Genomic DNA, 15,077 nt, shown 5'->3' on the forward strand with positions numbered 1-15,077 from the left:
AGAAATTTCATATCTGTCCAAGATTATCAGATATAGAAAACGATGTTTGTACTGGACTTGGAGTAAGTCATGTGAGTGAACCTTTATTTTTTTTTACCACCTAAATTGTATTGCAATCCTAAATACAATAAATATATAAAACCTCAACCCTAATTATATACTACTTATATTTGTTTAGACTTAAGATTGTATATATATTGTATTTAAATTGTAATCAAATTCAGAAGGTAGGAAAAAAAATCCTCCACCGATTGGCTTAGATAACAATATAAGAGGACACCCCCGATTAGTGACGTACTCAGAGGGGAGAGGGTCCGAAGGGTCCGGACCTCTTCTCCCTTCCCCCTCCAAAGGTATCACATTTGTTCTAATCTGTGAACAAGAAATATTTAAATCTGTTTTATATTATTTCATAATTAATAAACGTAGTCTTGGAAAATGTTATGTTTAGAATTTTCCTAGGTTGGGATGGATTCCTCAAAAGTAGATTCTTGGATGGACTACCTAAACAAAATCCTGGATACAACATAGCATGAGACATTTGAGAAACACCTCATCTTCATTTTTTTTTTCTATTGCTGGAATAGCAATTTGCAATGGATAGTTAGGGCAAACTTTATCCAATCTACGTAAAACATCGTAAGAAAAACCTCAAATACATACATTTAAACAAAAAGATTATGAATACTAGTTGTTTACAGTTTAAAAACAGTAACTTAAAGTTTACATTTTTTAAAATGATTTATTGTTGTAATGAATAGTTAATTTAAATAATGAACGATTGAGTAATAGTTCTCAGGGTATGTTTCTTACAGTAATTAGCAATATTGTTATCATTTGAATCAAGGACATACTCTCTATTTTATTGATGACCAATTTAGATCAGAAGAACATATTCCTTTTTTCTCTAAATTTACGTAAATAACATGCATTTATAATTATAATGTACTGATAATGGAAAATTTTTAATATGGCGTGAAATAACTAAATAACTTGAATTTATTTTAATACGTAATGCGTTTGATTAATTATCTATTGTTATTTTTTGGTATAGATTTTGTTATATGACCTACATTTAAATACATTTACTTGTTGATAGGTTAAATTTTAATGAAACAGGTCTTTTAAGTACATTAAAACAGCTTCTATAAATTATTAATAATATATTAAAAAGAGTTTTCTGTAATAATTAATAAAGATTTTCTGATTAGTGTTTCTTTGTTCAATTATAACTCGACCACCTGCTTTGTTTTACATTTATCGGAACGACTACTGAATTCATAAAGTTTCTTAATCAGTTGGCCTTTAATAGTTCCAATAAAACTTATTACAGCTTTAAAACTATAATATCTGATCGTAATCGAACAATTACAAGTTTTCGAATCTATTCCAATTTTAAATTTGAATTTGGCGCCTCTAGCCTTCTGATGTAGTAACCCTCGTCGGATGTTATGCAGGCAGTGGATTCGTTTGTCACACTGATCAATGTTCAGAGTTCTTACTTGACGCCAAATTCTAGTAATAGTAACTTAAGGTTTTAGACGCAATTGTCTCTTTAAGAAACTGAAATAAAACTGTTAGTAACTGACTCCTATCATGTCTGAAAAGAAAGGTATGCTTATCATTTCTATTATTTCATCAAATGTTTTTCAATAGCTGAAACAAAGGATTACGCCCTTCAGTGTGTATTTTAATGTTGAATTTTGTTTCACTGTGTAATCTATGCCATTTTTTATTACATTGTTAATTATGTGAGTACAAATATCATAAGAGGATATATATATGTATTTGTACAAAACTGAGGAATAACAAAGAAGAGTAAAATCAATACCTAGTAGAAGGTGAACAAAATGGAGCCACTTGCATCATACATGTTATTTTTTTTCATATACTTATTGTTTTTTTTTTGAAATTATTATTTCTAGATTTTAATTTATGATTTATTCATTTAAGTTGCTTCTGATTTCTCGCACTTCCTGAATCCTTTCCACCCACTAAAGCACAATTATTGATGTGCATTTCCTAATTCATAATTTTTACATCCTTTGGTTAATCCTATTTAATTTATTCATTTTCAATTATTACAATTGTTATTAAATCATGGTTATTGAATTTAATTTATAATTTATGTTTTTTAATTTGGGTATAATCTTATTTTGATCATTTTATAAATATTTTATTTGAAATTAACTTTTTTAAGAATTGAACTTTACATATTTCAACTGTAATTCCATCCAATCTTCAGGAAAGACGTGTATACTACTCATTTCCTTAATTTATTGAAGTTACTTTATATGAATTTATTCCTTACATTCCCTGTTAAACCAAACAGTTGAAAGGGCACATCTTTTTATGTTGTGCATTTGCTATGTGTATGTTCTATTTTCAGAGATTCAATGGCGACGCGGGATTGGCTAGTGATCTTAACAGAGGCATCAACCTATGGTGTTTTAGTGTTGGTAATCTCACTAACCTTATATCCGTTACAGCTTTTTGATACCCACGGATCGTCGCAATGGGGCCTGATTCTCGTATATACTAATTATAAACGTATTTTCACACCTCTCTATCTATCTCTACTCTCTGTGTGTTTTATTTTTTGCTATAATTCTCTATTGTGCTTGTGTGTTTTTCTTTTCATTGTTTCCCCGTTTAGGACACTAGAAGTAGTATAAGAGTGCATATGTTTCCAATTTTTTGCCCATGGGTCATAACTTAAATTATGTTAAACAGATTTATTGGTATTGTTTAATTTTGCTAATTCTTTTTATCATATTTGATAAAAGTCTTTTCCGGCCTTCCTTATCATTTGTCGTCTTTTTTCAAATTATGTCTATACAATTAGTTAATTGTAATTTTTAAACAACATTTAAGTTTAAATCCATGAGCAAAAACTTGCATGAATTAGGCATCAGTAATTCTCTTCTTTTGTTAATTGTTCCTTTTACAATTTGATTCATCATAGCTTTGACTTAAGATTTTCACTATAAGATGAGTATTCTTTGTACTATTTGTAATTATCAAAGATAGAAGAGAATTTCTGCTTGTTTAGTTAGCTATCTCCTTTCTGGTTTGCACCTAACCATAATCTCAATCCCATAGTTCCAGTAAAAGGTTTATTTGATCCCAAGGGGATACAATTTTATTTTTTTAATTTTATTGCGAAAATGGTTCGAACTTTTACACTCATGTTTTAAAAATTGTTTCATATTTCAGTTTAATAATACTTCTATTGAAGAATTTTAACTTAATTATTTATTTATTATATTTTATCCGCCATTTATTTTTTAAAAATTGGGAGGAATTTTTCATAATCTGTACATTGAATTTACAGAGAGGAACTAAATTTGAACTGCAAAAATAACTTCTACATGTCCTTATAATTTTGATAGGTAAAAAAATTTTCTTTTTTATTAGGAGGCTGGATGGGTGGGTTAACATTAAAACATCAGGCTTCACTTTTGCTGCATGTAGGTGCTTGTTTTGCATGAAGTTGAATTTGTGGTTATTGATTTTATGACTGAGCCAAAAGTTTGAAAGACCTATAAAATCTAAACAATCTTTCATTATTTTTTGAGTTAACTAATGAATAGTGGAATTAAATTTGATATGCTTAATGGACTTTCAGGCTTTTGCTTAAAATACCTCTATTTTTTATATTGCTTTCATATTTTTTGGCTCAATTTTAAATATTTTTAAGACAAATAACTTTGTGGCATTTCATTATTACTATAACTTCTTAGTATATGAAATGCCCCTTTGTTGTACAGCACTGTTTTACTGTAGAATTGAGATACAAAGGATTTTGGAAGGAGCAAATCCAGATTTTAAGGATAATCAATACTGAATCTAGGTCACTCTGTCATCTGTTCATTGGTTCATCTGCTGTATTGTAAAATCAATACAGATACTTCAAAAAATTTTGTTACTTGTTTGTTCCTTTCATTTCTTTGTTGCATTAGATATTTAGCATGCCTGTTATTAAAATTGCATGTTATTTTTATCTCATTTTGTTTTTTTTTCTTTCTTTTTTCCCTTGCTCAGATGAACTGACCTTGAAATTGATCAATATTTTCTGTCTAGTTTTATGTTTAAACAAAAATCATTCTCTGTCACTTATAACTGTTTATTATCAATATCATATAATATTTTCATTTATTTTATTTAATAATATTCTATTGGATAATTTCTTGTGTACATTTATCAATTAAATTTTAGTTTAAAGCAATTTAATTCTGTTTTGATTTTTGATAATTTAAAAGTGAAATGAATAAATTTTAATTTATCAGTCAGTTCACCTGGTATGTATACATTTTAACATTTATATATAAGTTACTTGAATTTTATTTCTGAATGCACTATTTAAGATTTTTGTTTTATAAACCTAAACTCCACACATGAACTTGAAGGAACTGAATTTTGATATATATTCTAAAAGTAAAAATGCTTTTGATCATTTTCTGAGAATCATTTTAGCTTTATCATTTGCTACTGATGTTTTTGTTAGATATCAGACAAAAAAAAAATTCAGTAAACTCAGCTGTAACTTAATAATTAAAAGTGTCTTCATGCTGTGGAATGAGTTTAAGTTAAAAGTTGTATGTGTTTTGAATTATTCAAACAAGCATGTTTAGTTATAAGGGGTTGCATGGCATGAAACATATATAGGCACACAAATGTTTTATCTTTTAAAACATAAATTGGCGGGACAATATTCTCAAACACTTCAAAATTTCTCTCAAAATTAAGGGTTTCTTTGTTCTTTAAAAGAATAAAATAATGAATTTTAGAATTACATTCAGAATCTCAGATTTTTTGTTGTAAATTTTATAATTTTTTTTTTCTCAGCTCCCAAATGTTCACTAATGATTTGTTGCTGTAATTTTTAAAGTCTGTGTCGAAGTTTCGAGCCATTGACGTAGGTTACATATTTTTAGTTTGTACCCCACAGGTGCTAATTTGCTTCACAAAGGATGATGACAAGTGGCTCGGGCCTCTAGGGCTACACTGTTGTAACCATCACATCTCACCACTTTGAGTCTCGTTCGATCCACAGATGTGGATCGCAAGATATTTCTTGTTTAGTATCTATATAGGTGCTTATTGGTTTTCCTTTTATTTATTTTTGAAACACATTGTGTGGTGGAAAATCTACTCTATACGACTAATAACTCGGTTACACTTTTATATTTTTACTGCGTGTTTATTCATCATTTATACATTTAAGTGTGACTGTATGGGTTTGGATAGCAATTTGTATTAATGTATATTTGATCATTTGTTTTTCTACTGAGTGTATATACATAATTGCTGTTTGCTGATAATAACTATTTAATTATTGACCACAGTAAAGTTTTGAAAAATCAAAAGTTAACTGTGGTTTTGGGTGGTGGTTTGCAGTAGTTTTTATTGTATACATTTATGGTGTTTGTTCCGTTCCGTCTCGAGACAACCAGGATACTGCTGATTTAATTATAATGCAATCCAGTAAATTGCTAATAAATCTAATAACCATTTTGCTTTGTTGTAATTTTAAATCAAAAAGATGGGACTTTTATTATCATACCAGCACATGTAAGCTAAAACACCTCTATTTTATCATGGCATATAAATAACATTTTTTAACATAATGCATGTTGCATTTTGTAAAAAAAAATACACTTATTGCATTTGTATTAATTGTTAATCAAGCTGTTTTTATTTATTATTTTTTTTGAACATTAATATTATTTTTCGTAAAACAATAGTAAAAATCCCATCTAGTTTTTGAAGCATGTGGTGCTTTTTTTTTAACTGGTTGTTTCGTGTCCTTCTGGTTGCTTTTCTTCAGTGGGTAATTCTTTGATATTTTTTAGGTTACCCAAGTGCCCCCCAAGCTCCAGCAGGCTATGTACCAGCCCCTCCTCACCCCGCAACTCCTGCGGCTGCTGCTTATGCTGGTATGTTGAAAATTTAATATTTAGTATTTTCCATGAAATGTATAATCTTGAAAATTAGGTTCATCTTATGCTTTATACAGCTCAAAACTTTTTTTTTTCTGTCTAGCCAGTTATTCTAAATTTAAAGTTCTGTTAATGTTAATGACAAATAGCTATTATGGTTTCATGCATGGTTATATTTATCCCTTTACATTTCTGGCAGTATTATTGAAGAAATTAAAATACTGACAGTATTTTTGAGTTTTGAGCTTGTTATGTTGGTAATAAAGGAGTGAAGTCTGATACTAAAGAATGGTCTTTCAGTAAATGATTCCTAGATACAATCTATGGTAAGATTCTGAATCTACATGTTTGTCACTCGTTGCAAATCCAAGACTCGGTAAACAAAGGAAGCAACAAACGCCAGTATCCACACGCTTGTTTTGTTCTTTTGAATTTTTTCAGCTATTAAGTTTTATCAACTCTATTTTCATTTTAATTAGGGACAAAATAAAAATTGTACTATATAACCTATAAATTCCTTTTTTGTTCTTGAATTTTCATCAGTAACTTTTTAATTTAATTACCAAGACTTATAATGTCTTCATAAATATATATTTATGCTATGTTAAATCTAAAATAAACTTCTCAAGTTAATGGAAAAGATTTGATACAATGTATTAATCAGTCTGAATTGATTGAATTTTAAAATATACAATTTTAAGAAAGAGTTTATTATTGAATCCAGAGGTTGAGGAAATTCTTTAACTAATTCTTCTGCTGGCAGTTCTAAAACAAATGCTAACTAAACGTGTGGTTGGAGCATAAGCACCCTTAGATTTGAGCCTAAAAACAGACTCCTGACGGATTGGCTCCAAATTCAGGCAAACTTATAACAGCCAATCTAACTAACCCATCCACACACTTGCACATGTGCGAATATCAAATAATATCAAACTGTTGGGCATGTACAGCATACATGTTACTGAATGGAAAACCTGCACTGTGCATGCACTCATGTTTTAGCAAGCCTATTATATTTTATTGCAATGTTGTTGCTTTCTTTTTTTTTATTAAGAAAGTTTCTGTTTATTCTCATTTAAAATTATTAAACCAGCTATATTTTAAAAATTTTAACTTTACAATTTGCAAAAAGATTTTTAGAAGAAATTAGAATTGTTTCATGTTTGCTAATTATGGAAAGTCTATTATTACAGTTACACAAAAAATTTTGTTTATTTTTATTTGAGGGCAAATCAATGTTTTATATAAAATCCACTATGAGAGGAGTGGTAATTGGAGGCTTGTAAAAGGTATGGGTATGGCTATGTTTAGCTCAAGTTGGTTAAATGTTAGCGTAAGCATTTAGCTATATAGTGGTATTTTCATCAGTTTCTTAGATAATAATGAAGTTATTACATTATATATCCATACGTATAACATACCAAAAAGATCCAAGTTTATGTGAAAAAGTATTATCATAGAATTAGTGATATTTAGGATTTTTTTTTAACTTGCAATGAAAATTTTAGAAAAATACTTCTTAAATGTTTGTACATTAATTTTAATTATCACAATGAAGCTATAACTATTAATTTGGTGATTTTATTCAATTTTTTACCATATTATTCTGGCCTCATTGCCCTAATGGCTAGACAATACTGACTCTGATTGGTGATAGAATAAATTACTTATATTTTGGTTGAGGAGTTATTGCCAAAAACGAGTGGTGCTACATCTTTGTCTTAAACCTTAAATTCATATTAAGGTAAGATGTTTTTTTATTTTACTGGACAATTTCAATTAGCTTAGGGCAAAGAAGGGAAGGAGCAGTGAGCCATGGTAATATTATACTTTTGTATTTTTAAAAGAAGGAATTAAATTCTTTCTTATTTCGATTATTTTCTTTATTAATTATGTTTTTATTGTATTCTTTATTATTTATTAAACTGATTAGGAAAGTCAGTTGGTTCCCAAACATGTTTCGCCGTCCTCTCGGACAATAAAAAAAAATTGCAGCATCCTTGTTGAGTAATTAAACATTTGTGGCATAATAATTAACCTTAGAGTGGTTCAGTATGCAGGAATAGAAGAAAAAACAGTGCAATTTTTTTAATATTATTTTCAGAAAATGGAATTCACTCACTACACCCTTCGCTTATGCTTGTAACAAAACATGCCACTGCACTCAGTTTGGGAAACATTGCATTTGATAACTGTCTTGTCATCAATATGAATTTAAGTTTTTCAACTTTTTAATTTGTTTTACATCATTTCGATCATGTGTGTAAAATCATAATTTGATTATTATCTCAATAAAGTTGATATTTTTATTTACAATATAAAAATAAAAAATTCAAAAAATCTGGTGAAGTGATTAGTTAAGGAACTTTTACGATAACAGTTTCAGTTCTGTAAACTACCTGGGAAGCCTGGTCACAGATGACAACAAAGTAGAGAGCGAAATAGAGGCCAGGAAAGCAGCAAGAAATAGATCTTATTTCTCACTCCAAAGAGTATTGAAGTTAAAATTGTAGGAAGATAATCTGGGTGGCGGTCAATAAAGATATCAAAATAGTAAAAGAAAAATATTTATTGTTTACCAATAAAAGGTTAAGAATAAATAGTTTTCTTTTACTATTTTAATACTTTTATTAACCGCCACCTGGACTATCTCCAATCTACTTCATACGCCCAACTATATTCTTCCAATTGAGGTTTAAAGCTCTCTCTAAAAGAGTAAAAGTAGTAAATCTACAAAACCTTCATAAGACCAGTAGTAATCTATGAGTATGAAACATGGCCCTTGACAAGGAAAGCAGAGAACAGATGCTCAACTCCTAGGAAAGAAAGGTATTAAGAATGATTTGGGGAGGTGACTCGGAGAAAAGGATTAGTAGAAGAAAGAGTGAGGAGCTAATGGAACTCTTTAGGAAACTCAATATCGTGGCATTAGTGAAAAGAGCTCAAATGAGATGAATAAAAAGAGGATTTATGATAAAAGGATTCCAAGAACATGCTCCAAGGGAAACCGGATGGAAAACGAAAAAGAGTATGTCCCTGGATCAGATAGCTGGATGATGTGGAGGAGGATCTAAGGCAGTAGAATGTTATAAGATGGAGGAAGAGAACAAGAGATCGTGAATTTTGGTTTGCTATGGTGGAGGAGGCCCCATGGGTTCTTGTAGGTTGTGTTGTAGCAGAATAATAACAGTAAGCAATCATCAAATTAACAAAAAAAACTGTTATTAGAAACTTACAAAAATAAACCTTTAAAAATATCTAAATAAATCTCATTACATACAACAAACCTGTCGCAGAAATGAGGTGAGGTTGTTTTTGAGCATCAATCACAGTAACTAAACTTGTAGAAATTGATTATTATTTTTAATTCAATTTGACTTTTGAAATTGTAGAGGGGTTCATGCCTTAACTTAACTAGGCTATGTGCTCTTAATTATGAGCTCCACTTAAAAAAAAAATATGGAGTTATGGGGCTATTTATATTTTCTAATGGTTATGCTTATTACTAATAATCTTTTTTTTTTTTTTTCTTTTTTATTATTATCTTATAGGTGTTAGGTGTATTTATTATAGTTTATTTCGTTTGTAGAGAGTGAATAAAAATTGTACAATCTTCTGAACAAATTTTTGATAAATTTAATAATTGCTATTAATGCTTTTGAAAAATTGCGATTGTCAGTATAATTGATCGGGAGAAAATTATAATTATTTTTTATTTTAAAAAACTTCGTACTCATGTAAAATAAAAATACAATTTTATCCTAGAATAATAGTTGAATTCCATTCAATACTATTTCATTTTTATTGCTTAATTTCACTTGGTTTGAATTAAATGTAAAACCTTAAACTTTCATTATTTATTTTTCTTTAATAAATAATTACAAATTGTTTTAATTAATTTATATTATTGAAGCAGCCACAGCATCGCCATATGCAGTTTACCAGCAACTTTACCCTGGACAGGCTCCCCCTCCTTATGATCAACAGCTGCCCGCTATTATGGCACAACAGGTATTAAAACATCTTATAAATTTGATTTAAATAATTTTATATTTTATTTTGCTTTGTTATTATTTGAATTGCATTTTGTTTATATCTAACTTATAATTTCATTAATGATAACTTTAAAAAAATAAAACATAACTACATAGTGTATTTATAATTAAATATAAATTTCCCATAGCAATTTTTTCTGCTTTAGCCACCCTTCTGTATTAGTGGACGTATCAACAGTAGAATTCACCTCACATTTTTAGGCATAGCATTATTTTGGCATCTTAAAGCTATTACTTTCTACCATATAATAGGACTTGATTTTAGATTGTTATTATTTTCTACATTATTGGTTAAAGCAAATCATTATTGTGTTTTTTCTTTGTTATCTGTCCTGATGTTCATTGGAAATTCTTCAAATCACTCTGCCATTCTGTCTTCAAATTCTTATGTGATTATCTAGAGACTTTTGTCTAAAATAATAATAATCCATGTTTAATCATTTATTAATGATATATGATTAATAAACCTCGACAAGGGTCAAGAAATAAAATTTCTAAAATACCGTTCTCTAGGTGTCTTAGAACCTCAATCTTTTTTATCAACATTATTGTCTTGTATTTGTTTTTACTTCCATGTTTTTCCATTTTGAAAAATTAAAAAAAATATATATATTGAAAATAATTTTACTTCACCAGACCAAGTTCGAAATTAAACTGAAATAATTGCTATTTAAATGGTAGGAAGGGGTTCGATTGAATGAACATTGGGTTCCTGAGATGGTCAGACTAGTGAAAGTTGGGTTAGCAAGGTGCTTTTGTGTTGTGATAATATAAATTTTGCTTCATAATACAACTTCAACCATTTTCATACAGTGATGGCATAGGAATCCTTGTATAATTTAATCTCTTGTTCGGGACTGGTTTGTGTTTTATCATTTATAATGAAAAAAAAAGTCCATATAGTCACAACATGTTTATTTTTTTATAACTACTGTTACTAACTGTTTTGGCCAATCAGGTCATATTCAAATATATTATTTATAATATCACAGCTAACAATGTTGCAGGCTGTTCTGCCTTGTCAAAATATATCTTAAGTCTACCAACCATTTTTATCAATTATTTAATTATTCTAATTTTATTCAATCTACACTCTATTATAACCCTATCAATCTATCAATAAGGTTGTAATAGATAGTGTAAATAAAATAAAATTATAATATGTGATATTATAAATAAGATATTCTTGATGGCCGAAACTCTTTAGGAGTTATAAGAAAATTAAAATGTTGAGACTATATTGATGTTTTTTATTATAAATGACAGGAATCCATATTTGTTTTAAGTATTATACTAAGGATTTTTTGTTAATTATTTTTATTTCTTATTGAATCTTTTTTCTCAAACTTTTATTCAGTTTTGTAGAATATTATTATCCTTTTTTAATTAAATAAATCTTTAAATGTGTAATTTTTTATGATGAACCAATGCTATCTTATGAATTTCAGATGTATCCACACGTTGGTGTTGGTACTGCTATGTATAGCCAAACTGCGACTCCAGGATATTACACCTCCGCTTTCACTCCAATGCAGGCCTATTATCCACTTGCCTATACATATCCGCAGCCTCAACTTAGGCCTACAATCATGATACCTGTAAGCTTACAGTTAATGTTATACATTATTATTTCTCATTACATAAACTTATAATTTTTTCAAATTTTTGAAACATAGGATTCAATAATTCTTTATTATATTTAAGGAATAAATTTTAAATATGTTTTAACGTATTGCATAGAATGGCTATGATGGAGGTGCAAGATTTGACGGAATCGCTGCTCCAGTAGTACCAGGCCCTCCTCCTGGTGTCCCCCCAACTCCAGCACAACTCGCAGCGATGGCTGGCCACAATCTTACCTTATCTCAGAAGAAAGGTAGTTTTCTGACTGGAGCATCTGAAGGAGGTTATACTTTTTGGTAGTACTCTCCTAAGGTGAGCTCACATTATTACATTATTGATTTGTTGACTAAATCTTTTCCTTTCACTTTACTAATGCAATACCTGTTTTACTTTTATTTAATTATAAATTTATATCCACTTTATTTTATTGTTTCAAGTGTAATTTTTTTAGGATCATGTTCTAATATGAATAAATCTAATTAATCATAATAACGATAGCTATGATGTCTATGATATCTCTTTAAGTGCACTAAAATAATTTTTCTGTTAGAAAAAGTAACTAAATTATTTACAATGGTATAAGTAGGCTGGAAAACATGGTATTTTTATAAACTCTAGAAGTTACGAAAAATTTACAATAACCTCTTGGTTCTTGGATTAAATGTGTTTAGAAATATTTTTTTATTTAGCAAGTATAAGATATCACTTCTAAATCTCTTAATACGTTATTTTTAAATTATTATATCTATTCCATAAGGTATTGAATCTTGAATAGTAGATAGTTAATTTTTATTTTAGTCTACTGGTTATTTTTTATTTATTTATTTTGCATTGAGACTTTTTGCATGGTATCAATCTCGAAATAATGAATAGATAAGTAATAGTATAATGCATACTACTAACATTTATATCACCTTATTGTTTATATATTACATTAATTATTACCCATCTGTAATAGTGTTAAAATTGGCCTGAGGTTTCAATTTGTAATTTAGATCTATTCTATTGTTGGATTTCTCAACCTTCAAGGCAACCACCATATATGTGGTTGTAGCAGTGGAGGCAAGAATTTCACTTTCCGTATATATGCGGCTGGAGCAGTTGAATGGTTGAGAACATGTTTTGTCTAAATTTAATGTTGTATTTTCTTGCTTAAAATAAGTTGAAAAGATGGACTCCAAAAACACTTTAAATCTTATTTAAAAAAAAAAAGGTGCTTTTAGTATTTTATGAATCTTAAAATACTAAATTTTAATAATGAGAAGATGGTTGGGGGTGCGGTCAATGAACACAAATAAGTAAAAAAAAATATTTATTAGTTCCATTGTTTCAGCCAGAATTTCAAACCTTTAAAACATTTGAAAGACATGAATAGTCTTAAAGCAATATAAGAATATCAAGATAATGATAATATTTAAGATAGTCATAATATTCATGTCTTTTAATACTGTGTATCCATAATGTTAGTTATTTTTTCATCATTCTGTATATTGTATTATTCATTGGTTGTTATCTTGTTGTTTGTTCTTAGCCCTGATGAAGGCTAGAAATTCTACCTGAAACTTTGGCACTAATAAATAAGTTTTTTTACTTATTTCTGTTCTTTACTGACCACATCCCCAACCACTTTCTCATATATATATTTTCCAAGGTCAACAATTAATTAACTCATTCTTAATTTTAGTAATCTACTGTTTTGGGACTTTGTTCTTATGCATGGATGTTATTATTTTGTTTTTGTTGTTTTAGGTAGGCATATAAACGAGTTGGGGGATTCGACCATTCTCTTTGGACATTCTCCATCCTCTCCTTCTACCATACTACACTCTAATGAGAGCTCAATATTCTTTTAGTATTCATAATAACCACATATAAATGATAAACAAAGGAATATAACAACTAGGCAATATTTATGGAATACTCTTGTTATTTAATGTTTTTGATGATTTATTTGTTAATTTAAAATAATAATAATGAAAAAAAAATGAAGAAAAATCATCTCAAACCGACTATCCTCTTTTAGATATCTTTTTACTTGAAGGTTTTATTTTATTATATTTCAAGTTTGTTTGATCGACGATATTAAAAATATATTTATATTTATTTCCAAAATTGTTTTTTTAATAAAAAGAAAAACAGGCATAAGATACATAAACGAATAATAAAACAATTTTAAATGTCAAATGAACTGTGATAAAAGCAGAATTGTCGAAAATGATAAAAGTAGGTAAGTGTTGCCTATGGTCATGTTTTAAAATAATAAGAGGAACTTTAATCATATAATGAGTAATTCTTTTAACAAAAGACTATTAAATATTGCATTGAGAGTTTTCTATAAGCCCATTGTTTATTAAAAAAAAAAATGTAATAACTATTCAGTCAAGTTAATGTTATGACTGTTATATGTAATAAATTTCATGTATTGCAATATTCATTTGTTTTTAATCAAATATTATTTTATGTGTCCCAAATAAGCTTTTGAAGTTACTGTTATTGCATAAAAGATAAGTCAGTTGAAAAATTTTAAGTAACTTGAATTAAGTCATTCTTAGTCGGAAAAATACGGCTTTGTTAAAATGTTTTAAATATAAACTAAACAAGTGTTAGGGCATTAATATTTATTTAATCAATGACCGAAACAATTTCACATTTATATATGTGTGGTTTGTTTATGAGAAGTATATTTCTTTTGTTAAGTTTATATCTATTCCATGGAACCTCCTGTGCGTATAAGAAAAATTAATAAATACTTAGGGCTGTATAAGATAAATATATTATCTTCTAAGAGATTATATTTCATTTATTTGTTAAGCTTATTAGAATTTGTTCGAGAAATAAAAAATGAATGAAGCAAAAAGAGAAAAATAACATATGCTTGTTTGATACTCTTTACAGTTTATAAAACAATTTAATTCTAGTCCTGTAAGTATTTCAGATATTAATTCAAAATTAATTAATTAAAGTAATTGTTCAAAATTTTATCTGCCATCAATCGATAATTTAAATTATAGATTGATGTTAATAGAATTATTATTATAAGATGTTTGATAAAACTAAAGCGCTTTCATATTATGAGAGGCATGCTTGGTGATTTCATGTGTCTGTGTTCTTTTTTTATTTTTTTAATAAAATCTGTATACATACCTTCATTTCTGTGTGTATACACATCGCTAAGATATTAGCTGTAATAAACTGAACTTGTTCAGCACTAACGTATAAATGATAAATATGAAACTTATTTGGTACAATTTCTTGTGATACTTTTATTCATCGAAGTATTTTGTAATATTTTATTCCTATCTGTTAATTGTTTTGGTTCCATCAAATTTAAATTAAATAACTTTGACCATATTGTATACTTGTACAAATAGGCACAAAAAAAACTAATAAAACATTTAAAACCCAATGTGTATTTTTTATTTCATCTGTCATTTTATATCCTAAATTGTTGCTATAG

General features: G+C 28.2%; 1 protein-coding gene across 4 annotated transcripts; it reads left to right on the forward strand.

The window, feature by feature from the left end:
* Positions 1 to 1,453: 1,453 nt before the first annotated feature.
* LOC106679459 (DAZ-associated protein 2) lies at positions 1,454 to 15,026 on the forward strand. 4 transcript variants are annotated; one of them, XM_067048493.1, is made up of 7 exons: positions 1,461 to 1,612; positions 2,390 to 2,550; positions 5,856 to 5,939; positions 9,856 to 9,953; positions 11,446 to 11,595; positions 11,738 to 11,932; positions 13,370 to 15,026. In XM_067048493.1, the coding sequence occupies exons 2-6, from the start codon at positions 2,397 to 2,399 to the stop codon at positions 11,918 to 11,920; spliced, it is 669 nt and encodes a 222-aa protein (XP_066904594.1). In that variant the 5' UTR covers positions 1,461 to 1,612; positions 2,390 to 2,396; the 3' UTR covers positions 11,921 to 11,932; positions 13,370 to 15,026. The 4 variants fall into 4 exon arrangements, with proteins under 4 accessions (XP_024216509.1, XP_014274132.1, XP_066904594.1 ...); XM_067048494.1 differs by having other exon boundaries at positions 9,859 to 9,953; XM_024360741.2 differs by lacking the exon at positions 2,390 to 2,550 and having other exon boundaries at positions 1,454 to 1,612; positions 9,859 to 9,953.
* Positions 15,027 to 15,077: the final 51 nt, after the last annotated feature.

This window comes from Halyomorpha halys, unplaced genomic scaffold (assembly GCF_000696795.3).
Source record: "Halyomorpha halys isolate HHAL.00 unplaced genomic scaffold, Hhal_1.1 Scaffold205.1, whole genome shotgun sequence".
Taxonomy (NCBI): Eukaryota; Metazoa; Arthropoda; class Insecta; order Hemiptera; family Pentatomidae; genus Halyomorpha; species Halyomorpha halys.

Excerpts from the sequence above, each read along its gene's own strand:
- LOC106679459 (XM_067048493.1), top strand. The coding sequence starts at position 2,397 with ATGGCGACGCGGGATTGGCTAGTGATCTTAACAGAGGCATCAACCTAT. Across the intron at positions 2,551-5,855 it reads CGTATATACTAATTATAAAC|GTTACCCAAGTGCCCCCCAA; the intron begins GTATTTTCACAC and ends GATATTTTTTAG. Across the intron at positions 11,596-11,737 it reads GGCCTACAATCATGATACCT|AATGGCTATGATGGAGGTGC; the intron begins GTAAGCTTACAG and ends CGTATTGCATAG.